Source organism: Cherax quadricarinatus, chromosome 9 (genome assembly GCF_038502225.1).
Source record: "Cherax quadricarinatus isolate ZL_2023a chromosome 9, ASM3850222v1, whole genome shotgun sequence".
Lineage (NCBI taxonomy): Eukaryota > Metazoa > Arthropoda > Malacostraca > Decapoda > Parastacidae > Cherax > Cherax quadricarinatus.
The window spans coordinates 29,272,810-29,289,506 of record NC_091300.1 but is presented as its reverse complement, the minus strand read 5'-3'; the positions used below and the strand labels follow the sequence as shown (position 1 = coordinate 29,289,506).

Genomic DNA, 16,697 nt, shown 5'->3' with positions numbered 1-16,697 from the left:
GTGGAAAAAATTTTGGGAGAAATATTAGGGGCAATGATTGTGAAATATGTGGTAAAACATCCCATATATCATGTACAAAACTTCAAGAAGCCATGAGAATTGACCTAAAACAAGAAAATCGATTCTGAATTTGTCCCAGTAAGATGGTCAGCTGGCTGGGCATAAGAGAGGTACTGAAAAGTGAAAATCTAGAAAGTGTAAGAAAGTTTCTAAGGAGCTTGCCAGATATATACAAAGAGTGGAAAATAGGGGGTAAGGAACAAGAAAAGTAGGAAAGTGCAGATAAAGGTGGAAAACAAAGAGTAGAAATAAGAGTGGAGAATGCCATTCAGAGCAAGTCAGAAGAGAACCAAACATGGGTACATAACATAGAGGAAGGGATAAGGGAGGAAGAGAAAGCTAGAGCAGGGACAAACGAAAATGAAAAAAGGGAAGAAATACGCCTAGATGAAAGAGAACAAGAGAACTCAGATCAGGTGGCAGAACTTAGGAAAGACACAAAATCAGTGAATATAGGTAGTCAGGACCTTTGCAGATACTAAGCACAAGGTATGTGTGTATATGGCAGTGCTTGCTGGAATAAACACACCAGAAAATGTGCCAACATGTTGAGGAAGGGAAAATGTCATTTCAACAAAGAGTGCAGGTACTTCCATCCAGTAATGTGTCAAGCTTCAACACAGTCCAGAAAATGTTATGACCTGAGCTGCCCAACCACCATATAAAAGGAACGCAGCAATACAAAGAAAGCAAGGAAAGGGAAAATGAACAGCAATCTTTTTTATACATAATTAAAAACGATCAGACCAAAGAAAGAGACAGAAGGGGGGAATGGTACAGATGGGCAGCAAAATGGGACATGCCAAACCAGGCATCAGCTCATCAGGGCTGAATGTACAATCTAATGCAAAGTCAGTACTGGAGAAACCAGGGGTATGTACACCAAGGACCATACCAGGTAGTACATCACCAGTGGTACTAACGGAACACAAAGAAAGGCAAAACATCCCAAATGGTAATTCCTGCTTCATATTTGCAAATATTCTAGGTCTGAAATCAAATAAAAACAACAAAGTTTTGTCAGTGGGCTCCTATCAGAAGCAAATGCCATGTTTGGAGTATTTACAGAAACACATACAAGGGATGTTTTGGATGGAGAGATTAAGATAGAAAACTATAACATGTATAAATGTGATAGAATTAATAGGTCACAGGGAGGAGTAGGGCTATATGTAAAAGATACTTTCTGTTGCACAGAAGTGCTGAACCCTACGAATGATATAGTAGAAATCCTAGGCATTAAAGTTGAAAATAGGAATTTGGTGATTATCCCAGTATGCAAACCACCATCAGCAACTGCTGAAGAATTTACAGATTACTTAAGGAAGATAGATAGCTATCTAGATAGATAGGCTAGAAAATCCCACACCAAATATCTTACTCCTTTGAGATTTTAATCTCCCTCACGTAAAATGGAAGATGGTGCAACGTAATGTTTTATTAGAAATATCTCCGGGAAGCACCCTGGCTCAACAGGTACATACCAGGGAACTAAACTGAGGCTTTTTGAAAAATACTCATTGAACCAACAGATAATTGATCCCACTAGGAATGAAAATACCCTGGATTTGATATTCACAAACAACGAGGAACTAATCAGAGACATAACAATTACAAAAACAATATACTCTGATCACAACATCAGAGAAGTTCAAATGAGTATTAACCCAGGGTTAGGGAACTGCATTAGTAAGTTTAATTTTAACCACCATAGAATTGACTCGGAAAAAATAAACCAAGAGCTATCAGACATATCCTGGGAATCAGACATGAGTACCCTAAATCCCCACCAGTGCCTAAAGAAGCTGAATACAGAAGCATACAAGGTATGTATGAAGCACGTACCATTGAGGAAACCCAGAAGAAGATCGGATATAGAGAGAGAGCATAGGAGATGGTACAGAAGAAGAAAACGGGTTATTGAATTGCTTAAAAACACAAATGTGTTGCAGCAGAGGAGAAAGAGTCTTAGCTGAGAGATCACTGAATTAGAGCAAAAACTTAGGATAACATACCTAACAGAAGTAGTACAGAGGGAACAAAGGGCCATACAGGATATTGCAAGAAACCCAAAATATTTCTTTCCTATGCAAAATTCAAGCTAAGAACTACCTGCAGAATTGGACCATTATTGAGAGGAGATTCGTATACTGACAGTGAACAGGAAATGAGTGAAATCCTAAAAGAACAGTATGAGTCGGTGTTCAGCAGTCCACTAAATGACAGCAAGGTAGAAAATGCAGAAATATTTCTTCACTCCAGCAGAAGGCCATGCAGACCAACTAACTGACATTAGTACAAATCCCATAGATTTTGAAAAAGAAATGGACAACATGCCCACTCACTCAGCACCTGGGCCAGATTCATGGAATGCTCTATTTTTAAAGAAGTGCAAAGTACCATTAGCAAGAGCCCTCAGTATTCTTTGGAGAAAGAGCTTAGATCTAGGTGAAATACCAGAGGCCTTAAAGAGTGCAGACATAGCTCCTTTCCATAAGGGAGGTAGTAGAGCACTAGCTAAAAATTACACACCAGTAGCCCTAACTTCTCACGTCGTAAAAATCTTCGAAAGAGTTCATGGACCAGCACAACCAGCATAACCCAAACCAGCATAGTTTTAGAGCAGGACGATCATGCCTGTCACAGCTGCTGAACCATTATAACATAATTACAGAGGCATTGGAGGATGAACAAAACGTAGATGTAATTTTCACAGATTTTGCAAAGGCATTTGACAAATGCGATCATGGAGTGATAGCACACCACAAAAATGAGGGCCATGGGCATTATGGGGAAGGTAGGCAGATGGATTTTCAGTTTCCTAACACACAACACAAAAAGTAGTAGTGAGCAGGGCAAGATTCAGAATTAGTGAGGTCAAAAACTCAGTGCCCCAAGGCACCTCTGCTGTTTCTCATCCTCATAGCAGACAGAGATAAAAAACACCTGGCACACTTTTGTATCATCATTTGCAGATAACACTAAAATAAACATGAAAGTCACTACGGTAGAGGACACTGAAAAATTACAGGAAGACATAACCAGGGTTTTCCAGTGGGCACTGGAGAACATGTAAAGCACCTGGGAATAATTATGTGAGCTGACCTTTCTTTTAAAGACCATAATAAGACAAAGATCATGACAGCCAGGAAGATTACGGGGTGGGTATTGAGAACTTTCAAAACAAGGTAAACAGTGCTGATGGTGACACTTCAAATTGCTAGTGTTCCCTCACGTAGAATATTGCTCAGTGCTGACGGCCCCATTCAAAGCAGGAGAAATATCAGAGCTGGAACAAATACAGAGATCATTTGCGGCTCACATTGAGCCAGTAAAACATCTAAATTATTGGGAACACCTTCAAGTCTTGAACATGTGCTCACTGGAGCGGAGGAGAGAGAGATACATTATAATATATACCGAGAAAGTACTCGAGGGTCTGGTCTCAAATCTGCACACTGCCATAACAACATACAGGAGTGAGAGATATGGGAGGAAGTGTAAAATAAATCCAGTGAGGAGTAGGGGTGCAGTGGGGACAATAAGGGAGCACTTCATCAACATCTTGGGTCCCAGACTATTCAACATCTTATTAGAAGATATCAGAAACACAGCTGGAACAAGTGTAGAAGCTTTCAAGAGGAAACTGGACAAGTATCTTCACCAGGTGCCAGATCAACCAGGCTGTGATGGATATGTGGGGCAGCAGTCCTCCAGCAGCAACAGCCTGGTTGACCAGGCAAGCACCAGATGAGCCTGGCCCATGGCAGGGCTCAAAACTCTTCAAAGGTATATCAAAGGGTAGGTAAATGACTTGTAATGACACGTGAATGTGTAATTACAGTAATTATGGATTACTAGCCTTCATGCCTGCCTCTCACCTTCATTACACACCTCAAAACATAGCTAATACTGTACCTCAATTTTCTTAGAAACCATGAATTTTTTATGCTTAGTTTTCTTCTTGGCACCTTCAGAATCGCTAGCATTTCTTTTTTATACAATGGCTATTATCCAGAGATGAGACAAGGTAATGTCAAGATCTAGAATTGTTTAGCACTGGGTCAGCCACACCACACCTCCAGGAAGCCACTGTAAGCAACAAGTGCACGATGACAAAAAGCAAAACAGTGTTGGACCTCCCCTAAAAACAATGGCCTTATGCATTGCCATGCAGCCATCCAGGGTTTTATGGGTCATTCAAGCACATTATAAATTATGGTACATACATCAAGGGGTTTTCAGAGCAAATCAAAAGACAGTTGGTTTTCTTCCTTTGCATGTTGCTAAATTTGCAGTTTTTGGGGTTGTTATTCAAGGATGTACTGAATTTGTTATTTAGCTTTCAGGTTTGTTATGGTCTTGGGCTATTTTGGCATCAGTGATTTCATTGCTGTAATAACAATAGAATTATTTTTATCAGCCCGTTGTAATTTCTCATAAAGTTGTCTTTACTCAAACCTTAATTTTGACATCTTTAAAAAATTTTAATATATGCATTTCTTGAACTACCATATTTTTTTGTGACATTTTTCATTTCACTAGGTACCGTCAGCTACTTGTACGCACCTTGCACACAATCAGCATGAAGTTCCCAGAAGTGGCTGCCAATGTCATACCTATCCTTATGGATTTCTTATCTGACAACAATGAGCTTGCTGCTACTGATGTGTTGGTTTTTGTTAGGGAAGCCATTCAGAGGTTTGAAGTAAGTACAGTTAAAAATATTTTAGTGTGAAAAAATCTTCACATGTAAGTTCACGACACTTGAGAACACACATTTCCCCACTAAGTATATCAAGACCTCTCAGTTTTATTGATAAAGATGTAAAGCATGTCTGTCATGAGTCACTACCATATGCAAAATGTGATACTGTACAGGCAAATATGAAATGCTAATGATTTTATACTTGTTTAAAGTAAGTGGGTTTAATTTTTTATATAATTGTAAGATTGCAAGTTTTGTGCAGGAAACAACAACAACAACAAAATTTTCAGTCTCATTTCATGATTATGCCTGAAAAACTGATGCCGAATTGGGAGGTTCACCAACTGCCCACGAGGAAATTGGTTAGTTGCATAGCAGCATGACACACTGGTCCTATTATTTTCTCAAATCACTTATTCCTAGTAACTTCTTACTGAATTATATTTTTTATCATTTATATCAATATCAAAGTAAGTCACTTTGTGAAGTACATGCATGATTTTTTGTTTATTTATTAATTCTTGAGCAAGGCAGTGTTCATACTCACATTTAAAACCTCACTGACTGATGTCCCAGTATTTGTCCCTGAAGGCTTGGTAGCAATGCCTTATGTATGATGATTTTGTTCCCACCAATTTGTGCACCTTCAGTTTGAATTATATCAGGAATACTGCATTTATCAGATGACCTGTTACTTGTTATTCCCTCTAGGACATCTAAATACTGTAATTTGTAATACAACATAGATTACCTACAACTGAAAAGATTTATGTTTAAGTTTTGGTATTTATTTTATTTTCAACAGCAATAAAAAATTCAAATTAATTAGTGATGTGGATAGTACATGAAATGTATTAAGGTTGAAAGGAGACGAGTACATGCACTTAGGACATCTTAAGTGGGTATGTTTCTGTCGTGGGTCCTTGGTCATGTATAGCAGGGAGAGCAAGTCACGGGTGAAGATCTGATGAAGGAATTGCATCATCTAATTGTCATGTCAAGTGGCAGCAGGGAATCAACTTGGAGCATTGTCCTATGTGCAAGAGTAGTCAAGATGATGATATTCCATTCTTATTTCCTGCTGCCACGTAACATGTCAATTAGATGACCTGACACCTTTACCTGACCTTCACCATTGATTTGCTTTCTCCGTTATATATACTGTTCTTTCTCGTTCTCTTATATCATTTGGAGTGACTAAGGTCAGAGGATTGAAAAGTATCCAGTAAAGATGTCTTAAGTGTATTCACTTGGCCTTTCATCCATATTGTCAGTATCATTTTACCCTCTACCTTTATTTGAAATATATTAAGGATTTTAGATTTTTGACACCCTTTTTCTGGGTGCATGTAAAATTGTATGTGGTACAAATTTATTTAGTGTAATTTTAGGAGTACTTTGAATGTAGAACTACCAACACTAAGAACAGTAAAGTACAGGTTTCCCTTGTTTTAAGTGGTTTTGTTTTAATTTAATTCACTTGCATGGGGTGACCTTACTTCTAATAATTCATTAAATGTTGAATGAATTCACTCTTATGCACCATCCCAAGTCCAGCACCATTTGTTTTTTTACCTTTTACAGTACTTTTAAATGTCTCTCTCAACTAATTTATATTGATATAAAGCATTGCAACAGCCCTATTAGTCAGAACTAGTAAAGTCCTGCACTTCTCAACCTCCCCACATACACATGGTTCTATTGCTAAACCATTGCCTTCCTAAAGTATAAAGTAGCACTGCAGTGGGTCTACTGGCCTAGGCTTTGCCAGTCCTAATCTCAGCATCTCATATACAACTCTCTTGCTAAACCATTGCATTGCTTTCCTAAATAAGAACAAAAGGGCACTTTGGTATTCCTGTTGACCCATACTCACACCCCAACCATTTCTTGTTGTTTTTACTTTTTCAAATAATTCATAAATTGAGAAATGTGACATATGCAAAAAGGAATGTGTTCCTATGATATACATGTTAAATTGGGTTCCCTTTATGCTATTTCACTTTATGCACCAAGGGCCTGGAATACATCTATCACATAAAACAAGGGACACCTGTATATATTATGTAACTTGTTAACTTAACAAACCTTATATGTGGTAACAGTAGTACCAGTTTAATTTTGGAAGATGGGTAGTATATTATCTTTTATGTACATAAATCTGATTTTTTTTCTTTCCCCACAGGTTCTGCGTTCACAAATTATTGAGCGTTTACTCTCAGCACTTCCAACTATTTGCTCTGTAACTGTACAGTGTCACACACTGTGGATTCTTGGAGAATATGCCTCAACTGCAGGTAAATTACATTGCCATTTTTTTTTCTTTTAAAAACATCAGCTGTTTTCTACCAAGGCAGGGTGATCTGAAGAAGGAAACATTCAGTGTCATTCATTTTCTAGCTGTTCTTCCCAAAGTGCATGAACATTACAATTCAAATACTTCCCCAAACTTGAACATCCCTTCCCATCCTTCAGAGTGTAAACACTGTGCTTCCTACCTCCAGAACTTGAATCAGGCTAATTACACATGAAATAAGTATCCTAATGTACTGTATTTAAGAAAAAAGATGAAAGACCAAAAAAAGTGATTGAGTTTAGTATAATGAGTGTATATGATTGTAAATTTATGGATAGAATTAGTTGTATGATGCATAGCACTGTCAAATATTGGGTGGCATCCAATATGTGACAGTCCAGTATGTAATTCCCTCTTGTATAAAAAAGTTCAGGTAGGTAACAAGGTAGGATAACTTGTGAAAGCTACCATGTTGCCATGAAATACTAGAAATACCCATTATCTAATTTTTAAATACAGTTGACCATTGGTTAACACGGTAGTTATGTTTCTGAAAACGGCATATAATATAAAAATCATGTAAGACGAGCTGAAAAATGTGTCGGAAAATAGGGTTACCATCCTTGACCCCCCCCCCCCCCCCCCCCCCCCCCCAAAAAAAAAAAAATAGGCCGATCAAATTTTTTTTTAGATCTTGAAATTGTCAAAAAAAAAAAAAAAACATAATTGTAGGTCAGTGTAGTGATGTGATAGTTAATATGTACACTATTTATAACTACAAAGGTTACATAAGTATTTCTTACCTTAAATACTGGTTGCTGGTGTATGTCAATTTTGAAAAGAGTGGAGAGGGCTGGTATGGCCCTATTGGGCTAACTTGGATGGTTGTGGATTGTAAGCTAAGGTGAGTGGCTGAGGCTCTGCACTGATGCCTATAACTTCTGTTGTAATAAGGACTTCTGTATTGTGGCTCTTGTCTATTTTACCCTTTAGTACTACATACAGCTGATGGTAAGGTATCATCATCTCTGGATCCCATTTCAGAGCAGTGAAAATGTGCATTTTTTCCAATAATATGGAACTGCTCACATGACTGTTGCAGTGTTAACTGTTTTTCTTTGGGTGTTTCTTCCTCATCTTCATCTGTTATCTGCCTCAGTTGTATTTGGGCTTGTTCCTCATCACCTTCTAACAGTTGGTTCACATAATCTTCCTGCATATCTTCACCTGGCAATCTCCTGGTATAAACAACTTTTACATGTGGATCCGTATCCATGAAAATTTCTGGACGAGTATGGGAATTACCAAGAGTGAAGAGAACTTTGAATAAAAGGTTCTTGCTGTGCAGGTTAAATATGACTGGGAATTAAGTGAAGCTTAAACCAGTCAACAAATAATTCCTCTGTCATCCATATTAACTGTTTTGACCTCCCAAATAACTGGTAAGGTAGTTTATTCTGTATCTTTCAAAGCAGAGGGAGCCTTGGAAAGGTAAATAACTATGGGCTTGAGCTTAACCCCTTTCAAAATTAATATTGGTCTCAGTGTCTAATTTAAAAATAAAAATTCTGGAATGGGAGAGAATCTTTTTCTGAAGGTGATGATGCAAAAGTTACAAAATTTGATGGAAAACTTAAAAAATTATTCAGATGCAATGTAGTGTTCTTGGTGCAATTTACACAGTGACTTTGCCAACTTTGAGTCCTATGTTAACCCCTTCAGGGTCCAAGGCCCAAATCTGAAGTGGTGCCCCAGTGTCCAAGAATTTTCCAAAAAAAAAAATTTGTTATTTTTTCTTATGAAATGGTAGAGAATCTTTTTGTGAAGGTAATAAAACAAAAAGTACGAAATTTGATGGAAAATTGATGAAATTATGCTCTCGCGAATTTTGATGTGTCAGCGATATTTACGAATTGGCGATTTTGCCGACTTTGACTCCCATTTTAGGCCAATTCCATTATTCCAGTCAACCAAATTCTTAGCTATTTCACTAGTATTACTGTTCTGTCGATTGAGCACAAGAAATCGCCAAGTCTACTGTTTCAACTACAAATTAAAGTGATCGGAAATTGTTAATTTGGCCAATTTAACACAAAGTTCAAAATATTCCAATTTCAAAATAAGGTCCAGAATAAACAATGTAGGCATTCCTGGAACTAAACTAACATTTCCTCTGTTCATTAGTTATGTTTTGAGGCTTTACAAATAAATTCCATTTTGATTTTTTATTCACATAATGAATTTTTATTCACACCAAAAAATAGACGATTTACTGTTATGCAATACTGTAATAATTGTATAAATATCATCACCATATTTGTGAATGCATATTAGACCCACCAGCTGGCGTGTATTAGACGTGTGAGGTCGTTTGTTTACTCTTGAATATCGGCAAAAATTTAACATTTCTGCTACTTTGAGCTCAGTTTCAAGCCATTTCCAGTGCTAAAACCAATCAAAATCATCTCTATTTCTGTAATATGTCTTCCATTCTATCAAATGAGACCAAGAAATGGCAAATACAACTATAAAAAACATATGGAAAAACACTGCAAAGTCGCTGTTTTAATCGAAAAATCATGATTTCAGTTTTTTTCTCTCGTTATACACAGTGTGCTGCAGGATCTGTTTTATGTGGTGCACACATACCACATAGATGTATTCTCTCATATCTAGGCCCAAATGTACCACTCACAGTTTATCAGAGTGAGCCGAGCTCACGACGTAGATCTACTGTTTGGACCCTGAACGTAAAGCCGTAGATCTACGGGACGGACCCTGAAAGGGTTATGCCAATTCCATTGTTCCACTCAACCAAATTCTTAACTATTTTGCTAGTATACCTACCATCCGACTTATGACCTGCTCGACATACGTCCACTCGACTTATGACCGTGCATCTGACAGCCGGGCTGGGTCAGCTGATGCATACCGCTGTACAATATTCGACAATACTCGCGGTGGCAACGCGCCATGCAGGCAGCATCAGTTTGAGTTACCCTGCCCTATCAGCAGCATCATACTGTATTAACTGTACTAACTGGACAGTAAATTTCACCCTGGCCCCTAAGAGGAAGTCCGAATCTTGCACTGGAGATTGTGGCAAGAAAGGCTCTTACTCTCAAACTCTCCTTACTTATTTTCACTGTTGCACATAAACCTACCTGTATCTGTCTGCCTGTCTGTATATGTCTGAATCTGTCTGCCTGTATGTCTGTCTGTCTGCTTATCTGTCTTTGTCTTCCTATGTCTGTCTGTCTTTCTGTCTACTTGTGTGTCTGTCTTTCTGTCTGCTTCTCTTTGTCTCAGAAGTGCTCATGGACCAATAGGTATTACACACGAAGCAGAGTCGTCACATATTCAATATGATGCTAATATCGCTCTACGGCTTATTTATCTCTCACAATTCATCTAATATGACATAATAAACAATATAAATAACATGAAAACCTGATATACACTCTAGAATGAATAAAATATGAACTTAACTGCTTTAAACTTCACATCTTGTGCCTATGCTGGCATACAGGTACACATTAAAATCATTAAGAGTGTGTTATTGGTCTTGAAGATGCCATGTTAATGATGATAACACAATCACTCTGAGGCGCATTAAATGTGTATAAAACATTAATATGTCCGTTTTACTTAATCCACCTATGTTTTTTCAAAATTATATAATAAGCATACTATGTAACATACAAACATATAAATTAACATAAATATGAGATGCTTTTCCAGTCGGTTTGACAGAGTGAACAAAAACCATTCGTGACTTGGCTGGTAACAACAACAACAACAATTAGTTTGTTTACGAAACTCGCGAACCTTCTACACTCTCCTTCTCTCTTGTTTATTCATTTAATCTTGTTTACTCACCTCTCACTCTACATTAAGACTACAGATGTTTTAAGGTAAGTAATGAGTGAACACTATTATTTTATTATATTTTAATAATATTTTTTTAATATTAGTACATACGTATTATTTTAATAATAATAATCTTTCTTTCAACACACCGGTTGTATCCCACCGAGGCGGGGTGGCCCAAAAGGAAAAATGAAAGTTTCTGCTTTTACATTTAGTAATATATACAGGAGAAGAGGTTACTAGCCCCTTGCTCCCGGCATTTTAGTCGCCTCTTACAACACGCATGGCTTACGGAGGAAGACTTCTGTTCCACTTCCCCATGGAGATAAGAGGAAATTAACAAGAATAAGAACTAGAAAGAAAATAGAAGAAAACCCAGAGGGGTGTGTATATATATGCTTGTACATGTATGTGTAGTGTGACCTAAGTGTAAATAGAAGTAGCAAGATGTACCTGAAATCTTGCATGTTAATGAGACAGAAAAAAGGACACCACCAATCCTACCATCATGTAAAACAGTTACAGGCTTTCGTTTTTTCACTCGCTTGGCAGGACGGTAGTATCTCCCTGGGCGGTTGCTGTCTACCAACCTACTACCTAGGATGCAAAATGCCGCCAATAAAAAGTAGGGGCGCCATTGGTACACTAAGAGAAAACACCATAAGTGTCCGGGGCCCAAAACTGTTCAACAGCCTCCCATCAAGCATTAGGGGAATTGCCAATAAACCCCTGGCTGCCTTCAAGAGAGAGCTGGACAGATACCTAAAGTCAGTGCCGGATCAGCCGGGCTGTGGCTCGTACGTCGGACTGCGTGCGGCCAGCAGTAACAGCCTAGTTGATCAGGCCCTGATCCATCGGGAGGCCTGGTCATGGACCGGGCCGCGGGGGCGTTGATCCCCGGAATAACCTCCAGGTAACCGGAGCACAGATCCACTGTATAGCACTTTGTCTGGATTTTTTGGGTTATCCTAGGTAATTTACACTAAGTATGATAACTTGACTTGTGTGTACCTGTGAGAGAGAGAGAGAGACAGAGATAGAGACAGACAGATACAGATGGAGAGACAGCCAAATTCAGTCAGCCAGGCAGGCAGCCACCCACCCAACCACCCAGCCAGCCAGTCGAATACGTATTACACATATTCCAGAGTCGTTTCTCTTTACTTAGGGCATAGGTTATAGGACATTCTGGCAGGACGACACTACCAGTGGTATTCACCCATTCCTCTGTGTCGACAATACTTAGATAACAGTAACATACGATACTGTATGAGATGTAAAATTTACAATACAGTCCACTACCATGTATACATAATATACAGTACATAAATGAATAAAATATATCAATAGTACATTATGGTAAAAAGAATTAAATAATGATTGTACATTACATTACAGTACTATGTAGGTAGTTTATATAGCAAAGGTTTGACATTATGCCCTACCCAGTATGTCGGCAATTTTCAAAGGTTCGACTTACGTCCATTTTGACTTACGACCAGTTGGTTGGAACCAAGCTCGGGCGTAAGATGGATGGTACTTGTATACTTTTATTCTATCAATTGAACACAAGACCTTGCCCATTCAACTATTTTAACTGCTTTGTAAAATGCACAGAAGTAAGTAATTTGCCTGTAGTCCCTACATGTGAGTTTTTCTGGATTTGCCTGTAGGCTCACTGCAAGACAGAGGGGAAAAAACCAGTATTTGCCCTATTTTTCCCCTACATGTCCTCTGTTGAGGAATGGGATTACCAGCTAAGCTTATACAGTTTGTATAGGGAAAACTTAACTTAGAAAGACAGCTCATCGCCTGCACAGCTGCCCCTGCAGACGAGGTCTTGAGAAGCTGTCGAAGTCATTCCTCAACGGGCTGAAATGAGTTATAATTTGAAACAATAAATTACCCCTAGGGGGTGTTATGTCAGCATATTTCATTCACTGATGGCTGACAAACTTACTTGTGTGGACTCAAAAGTCCGCACCTAACTGCCGACTATAGGTTGATTACAAACTCCTTGCGACTCAAGAACTGCGCAGTCCCCCGTACTACAAGAAATTCGTAACCTACCTTGCTCTTGTAGCGTGAGCTATGGTGTTCTTCACACCTTCGACAGATATCGGTGACTTGATAGAAGCTGAAGTGTCCTTGGATGTCCACGTCTTCCATAGTCTAGGAATACGCACACTGGTACACTATGTTCCACAAGATTTGTCTTTATTGTTCACAATCTTATCACTAAAGAAGCTGATCACACTTCTCTGTAAGTGTTTATTGTGTTTTATGAGACACTTTGTTCACACTAACGCACAGATCGTTCTTTGTTGGTTATCCTGGCGTCAGTGTCACTCTCAGTAGAGTCAAAAGTAATCTGAAGATGCCACAGCGTCCCACGCCGTTACTGCCCCCAGTACAAAGGAAAAGCTGACATAGTACCTTTGTTTCCTTGCCACTTCCTACATGAGGCAAAGCAGAATGTTTAAATCTTGCTGTCTTAAGCATAGACAACAATGTCCACTATCTTTACTATGGTAATAAAGTGGGAGCAGGATTTTCCTTAATTGTCCTGCTAAGGTAAGAGATGTACTGTCTCTTATTAAAATACACTCTGCAACACTGGACTGCAAGGAGCGGCAGTCGCTTGACCACAGGTCGTATACTGGTACTGCATCTGGGATCAATTACTCGCTGTAGCAGTAAACAAGATATTTTCCCCTTCTGAGAGGGCTGGGCCCCTCAGGGCTGAAAGGGGCTGATGGGGGCTAATACCCCCTCCTGGAAAAAATTTCTCCATATCCTCTGCCATGTAAATTGGTTAATACTGTGTTTTTGTCAAAAATATGCAACTCTGTGTGAAAATGTTAACAGATCATGTGTTAGCTGATAATTTACTGTACGTATTTCTAAAATATGTACAGTGGAACCTCAACTTATGAGTGTCCCAACATGTGAGTTTTTTGAGATACGAGCCATCGCCTGATCAACTTTTTCCTCTGAGTTACGAGCCAAAAATCCGAGTTACGAGCGAGCTTCCCCCTCAACCCACAATCTGCACACCTCACTTGTGTTTATCTATGATTTCATGCTTTAATTTCATGGACATCATCCTCTTTATCTTCACAGCACTCTCCTGTGTACTTTCTTTCTTAGGACCCATGGTTAGAAAATAGAAATTTGGCAAAATAACTGCACAAAATGCAAGCAAAACATGAGAGAAATCTTTTAAGGTAATGAATGAATGTACTGTATATGTATTTTATCATTCTGGGGCGCTTTAAATATCATATATTACGTGTGGGTGGGGTGGGGTGGGGTGAGCTGCCCTGGCTGGCTGCCATACTTCCCACACTTTACTTCCTTCAAATAAATATGACTTTCCTCTCACCCTACATTAAGACTACAGATATTTTAAGGTAAGTAATGGGTGTACTGTGTGTGCATTTTACTTTTTATTGTATTTTTTAATGACTAGTTCTATTACTAACTTAATATAAGTTAGTGTAAACTTGTTGTCTGGCATTTATAAGTGGAAAAAATTGCATTCCACTTTAAGGTGGTAGCCTGGAAGCTAACCTGCCATATAAGTGGGGCCCTGTTGTATGTACTCACAATAGAGCGAAAAAGAAATGTGACGGACCTGGGAGTGATAATGTCAGAGGATCTCGCCTTCAAAGACCACAACAATGTATCTACCTCATCTGTTTGGAAAATGATAGCATGGATAATGAGAACCTTCAAAACTAGGGATACCAAGCCCATGATGGCTGCTGGGGTCAAATCTTAGCCTGTTGTTGTTTGTTAACTAGAGCTGTATTAATTTAAAGTTGCAAGTACAACAAGTAGATAAATAAGACACTTGTGCAACAACTGGGTATTTTTTTTTCAAAATGTCTTAATTACATAGGTTTAATTAACTGAATGCAGAGGAACACTGCAGCAAGTTTACTAGCCAATGTTGGGCAAGACCTAAAGTCCAGCTCTTCTCACTCATAACTAGTGGTTTGTATGAAGTTGTAGATGTCTTATGCTTATGTTTACAATTTAAATAAATGACACTGGCCTTTTAGTGTCTACAAAGGCATTTACAATTGTTATTCTTCACATGGTAATAGTAAAGCTAATGATCTATATTTTTTAACAGTTGAGGTTTTGGGTGTAGTGTCCGCTGTGCGAGGAAGTCTAGGGGAGCTTCCTATTGTGGAAGATGAGATGCGCAAGGCTGCTGGTGAGGCCAGTGAAGAGGATGGCTCAGGAGACAGAGCCAACCAACAGCAACAGCAAAAGGTGACAGCTGATGGTACTTACGCCTCCCAGTCTGCTTTCTCAACAACAACGTAAGTATTATGCTGCGTGAAAATGTTTCACTAGTTTAAGTATGCTTCTGCATTGTTTTGGGGCATGTGTAAATTCAGAGTTAAAACTTATATACAGCACTAGAGAGAGGGTTAATGTTAAATGAATGTAATGAAATATAATCAGTTTCATTGAGAAACAGTACATATACAGTGGACCCCCAGTTATCAGCCGGTTTGGTTATCAGCCAACTCGGTTATCGGCAGGGTTTTCGGCACTCGGTTATTGGCCGTTCGCTCGGTTATTGGCCGTTCGCTCAGTTATCGGCCGTTCGCTCGGTTATTGGCCGTTTTGGATGCGTCCATCCACCGGCTAGGGCAGCTAGCGCTTCAGTTTGGCTTTGTCTCTCGGTGGCTGAGGAAGCTTCTGCTCATACATCCAAACATTTCACTTGTTTACCATTGTTTTTAGTGATTTTTCTTGCAGTGCAACTGTGAAATAAGTAACCATGGCTCCAAAGAAAGTTCCTAGTAAAGTTCCTGCAGTAAAGAAAGAGAGAAACACCATGGAATTTAAGCATGAAGTGATACAAAAATATGAGAGTGGTATGAAGGTGGTGGAACTTGCCAGGATGTACAGCAAGAATAAATCAACAATTACATCCATCCTGGCAAAGAAAGAACAAATCAAAGACGCTAATGTTGCAAAAGGAGTTGCTTTTCTAACTAAACAAAGGACACCGATAATGGAAGAGATAGAAAAGTTATTATTATTGTGGACTAAGGAAAAAGAAATAGTGGGGGACAGTGTAGTGGAGTCTACTATTTGTGAGAAGGCAAAGCAGTTGCATGAGGATCTTGCAAAGAAAATGCCTGGAACAAGTGCTGCAGTTTGTGAATTTAGGGCCAGCGAAGGATGGTTTGATAGATTTAAGAAGTGTAGTGGCATACAGTGTTGTAAGGCATGGTGAGGCTGCAAGTTCTGACAAATGTGCAGCTGAAAAGTATGTTCACGAATTCCAGGACTGTGTAAAGACTGGAGGATTTGAACCCCAACAAGTTTTCAGTTGTGACGAAACAGGCCTGTTTTGGAAGAAAATGCCAAACAGGACCTACATTACCCAGGAGGAAAAGGCACTGCCAGGACACAAGCCTATGAAAGACAGGCTTAGTCTTTTGTTGTGTGGTAATGCTAGTGGGGATTTCAAAGTGAAGCCTTTACTTGTGTATCACTCAGAAAATCCCAGGGTGTTTAAGAAAAACAATGTCATGAAGAATAGATTGTGTGTGATGTGGAAAGCTAATCATAAGGCGTGGGTCACAAGGCAAATTTTCAAAGAGCCGGTTAATGATATGGTTGACCTAGTGTGAAAAAATACCTCCTGGAAAAGAAATTGCCACTCAAGTGCCTCCTGTTATTGGACAATGCTCCTGCACATCCTCCAGACTTGGAAGACCAAGTGTTTAGGGA

The 16,697-nt window shown here is 38.9% G+C and overlaps 1 protein-coding gene across 2 annotated transcripts in view; it reads left to right on the top strand.

Annotated features, from left to right (window-relative positions):
• The window catches only part of betaCOP (coatomer subunit beta), a 75,882-nt gene that overhangs the window by 27,909 nt on the left and 31,276 nt on the right, over positions 1-16,697 (top strand). The window contains exons 9-12 of one of the 2 annotated variants that reach the window (XM_070083372.1): positions 4,606-4,768; positions 5,059-5,130; positions 6,954-7,065; positions 15,076-15,268. In XM_070083372.1, the coding sequence (XP_069939473.1) occupies positions 4,606-4,768; positions 5,059-5,130; positions 6,954-7,065; positions 15,076-15,268 (540 nt within the window). The remainder of the gene's footprint in view (positions 1-4,605; positions 4,769-5,058; positions 5,131-6,953; positions 7,066-15,075; positions 15,269-16,697) is intronic. The other variant, XM_070083373.1, reaches the window with a different exon arrangement.